The sequence below is a fragment of the Buceros rhinoceros genome, unplaced genomic scaffold (assembly GCF_000710305.1).
Source record: "Buceros rhinoceros silvestris isolate BGI_N320 unplaced genomic scaffold, ASM71030v1 scaffold25819, whole genome shotgun sequence".
NCBI classification, from domain to species: domain Eukaryota; kingdom Metazoa; phylum Chordata; class Aves; order Bucerotiformes; family Bucerotidae; genus Buceros; species Buceros rhinoceros.
The window spans coordinates 5083-5642 of record NW_010432492.1 but is presented as its reverse complement, the minus strand read 5'-3'; the positions used below and the strand labels follow the sequence as shown (position 1 = coordinate 5642).

Below are 560 nucleotides of genomic sequence, written 5' to 3'. Positions count from 1 at the left end.
GCATCAACGGGGTGTGGAGTGGTGGCGGCGGTGGTGTGGCAAGCTGGTGTAAGCGGGGCACACCACCGCAACCTACCAACTTCCATGTTGCAGAAGCTGTCGCTGACCTCGTCCCATGGTGGCTCTCCACCATTGGTCAACACCAAAGAGCGCAATGGCAGCCTCAGCCTGGCCTTTGGCAGCCCTGATGAACCTGAGGAGCCCGATGCCAGGGTGAGGGGTGCCCTGGAGAGCGGGGAGGAGGATGGAGAGGTATAGCCCATGCAAAGCAACCCCCTTCCAGCAGCTCGCCTGCATTTGGGGGGCTGCTGATAGCCACGCTGGGGTGTTTGAATATCTCGATGGTGCTGGTGTGGTCTTCCTGATGCCTCGGCTGTGCTGGCGCAGGCAGTGAACCCCTCCTTTCCCAACTCGCCTCGCAGAATGAGCAGGAGCTCAACAAGCTGCTCAACGAAGCCTTGCTGGAGCGCGAGTCTATCCAAGCGTGAGTCACCCTGGCCGGTGGTGTGTCCCAGGCACGGTTCGGCAGGGCTCTGTGGCGGCAGGCGCTGACAAGTGCT

The 560-nt window shown here is 61.8% G+C and overlaps 1 protein-coding gene across 1 annotated transcript in view; it reads left to right on the top strand.

Moving 5' to 3' along the window:
• The window catches only part of ADCY3 (adenylate cyclase 3), a gene marked incomplete at both ends in the record, with an annotated part of 10912 nt that overhangs the window by 5273 nt on the left and 5079 nt on the right, over positions 1 to 560 (top strand). The window contains 2 exons of the mRNA XM_010143808.1: positions 92 to 252; positions 423 to 484. Of these exons, the coding sequence (XP_010142110.1) occupies positions 92 to 252; positions 423 to 484 (223 nt within the window). The remainder of the gene's footprint in view (positions 1 to 91; positions 253 to 422; positions 485 to 560) is intronic.